The sequence below is a fragment of the Aplysia californica genome, unplaced genomic scaffold (assembly GCF_000002075.1).
Source record: "Aplysia californica isolate F4 #8 unplaced genomic scaffold, AplCal3.0 scaffold01176, whole genome shotgun sequence".
NCBI classification, from domain to species: domain Eukaryota; kingdom Metazoa; phylum Mollusca; class Gastropoda; order Aplysiida; family Aplysiidae; genus Aplysia; species Aplysia californica.
In genome coordinates, this window is record NW_004798446.1 from 156,692 (window position 1) to 158,249 (window position 1,558).

The window sequence follows — 1,558 nt, forward strand, 5'->3', positions numbered from 1 at the left end:
GAGAGAGAGAGAAAGAGAGAGAGAGAGAGAAGAGGAGAGGGGGTGTATTCAAAAACATAATTAAGCAAACAAACAAACAAACAAATAAAACAATCAGAAAGACAAACAAACAAACCAACAAGCGGCCACTCACCTCCTCCATTTCTGTAGGCCAGATAAGGGAATCGCCAGACATTACCCAGACCTACAGCGTAACCGACAGCGGAGAGGAGGAAGTCCAGCTTCCCGCCCCAGTTACCTCTCTCCAGAGTCTGAGGGAATACAGAGAAGAAAAAAGGAATACAGTCGAACCTGCTCTAACGGCAACCTTTACAAGACAATCACATGCAGGGGCGAAGCTTCTTCATAATCAAATGGTCGCTTTTAAGGACAAGCGGGCTAACCCAGATTTCAGGGGTTTCCAGAAATCTTGACCTACACCAAAGGTGGGCATTGGCCTACCTATCTGATAAGTTTGGTTTCATTGCTGTGTACATTTGTTTGGTTATAGAGAGCTCTTTTTTTTTAAAGAAACTGAACAAGGTGCAAAAACTTTACCTTCGATTTTCTCAAAACAGCATGTTTCGGGATAGCTCCATTGTGCTTAAAGGCAACCAAATAGTCATTGCTTCCCTCACGTAGTTTGGCTGACCCCATGGTTTTATGCACCACGCATAATTTAGCAAAATTTGATCATTTTTTGCATAATTTCTGATTATTTTCCTTTTTCATTCTTTGTTAAAATGAACAAAATCGTATAATTTCACATTTTTGGGCTCAGTGTGCACAATTTCAGAATTTTTCTTGCATAAAACGACGGGGACATGTTTGGTAATATTGTGGCCGTCAAATTCACCCGTAGACCCTTAGACATTGGCCAAAAAATGAGATTATATAGATTTGAGCAGTGTGCACAGAACTCGAAACTGTTTCATTGCCACGCAAATACTCTCTCCAGCCCTTTTGGGCCACTCTCATAAGTAGTCACAAGCTCTGATTATGTAAGCTAACCTTGAGACTGGTAAAGTCTACCTAAAAAAGGTGAGAAGGACTAAACCCTAATAATGTCATGTGGTGAGAGCTTGTTTTTCTCCTCGACGTTTAACCGCCATATAACCAGGTCATGAAATGATTATAACATCGGCTCAAGGCCACGAGAGGCTAGATGAAGACAGACAAATTTTAAACAAATGAGTTAATACATTTAAAGTGTCCCCCCCTCTCTCTCTCTGCTTCTTTGCCTTCTGTTTGTATTCATAATATTTTTAGCTAAATTTATTGTTAAAAATCTTGTGCTCACTATTCGCTTTGCAGGGTTTAAAAGTTATAATTACGTTTTGTCCAAAGGAGGAAAGAATTATCTAATGTGATATTTTCTCGATTTTTTTGGCGGTTGAACATATAGTAATACAAATTCAGGATTTGTTTTCATTCAGAGCTCAGTGGTGCTACCTCGAATTAGAAGTTTTGCGAACGTTGTTTTTATCGTGGAAAAAGTGTTTCGTCTGCAGCTTCCTTTCTATCTGGCTCTGTGTCTCACTTTGATTACCCTTTCAATCAAGACTCTTTCTCTCCCACC

At 39.7% G+C, this 1,558-nt stretch overlaps 1 protein-coding gene across 1 annotated transcript in view; it reads right to left on the minus strand.

The window, feature by feature from the left end:
- The window catches only part of LOC101847923 (sodium- and chloride-dependent glycine transporter 1), a gene marked incomplete at its 5' end in the record, with an annotated part of 16,529 nt that extends 16,278 nt beyond the window's left edge, over positions 1-251 (minus strand). Inside the window, 1 exon segment of the mRNA XM_013090202.1 lies at positions 134-251. Coding sequence (XP_012945656.1) covers positions 134-251 — 118 coding nt within the window.
- Positions 252-1,558: the final 1,307 nt, after the last annotated feature.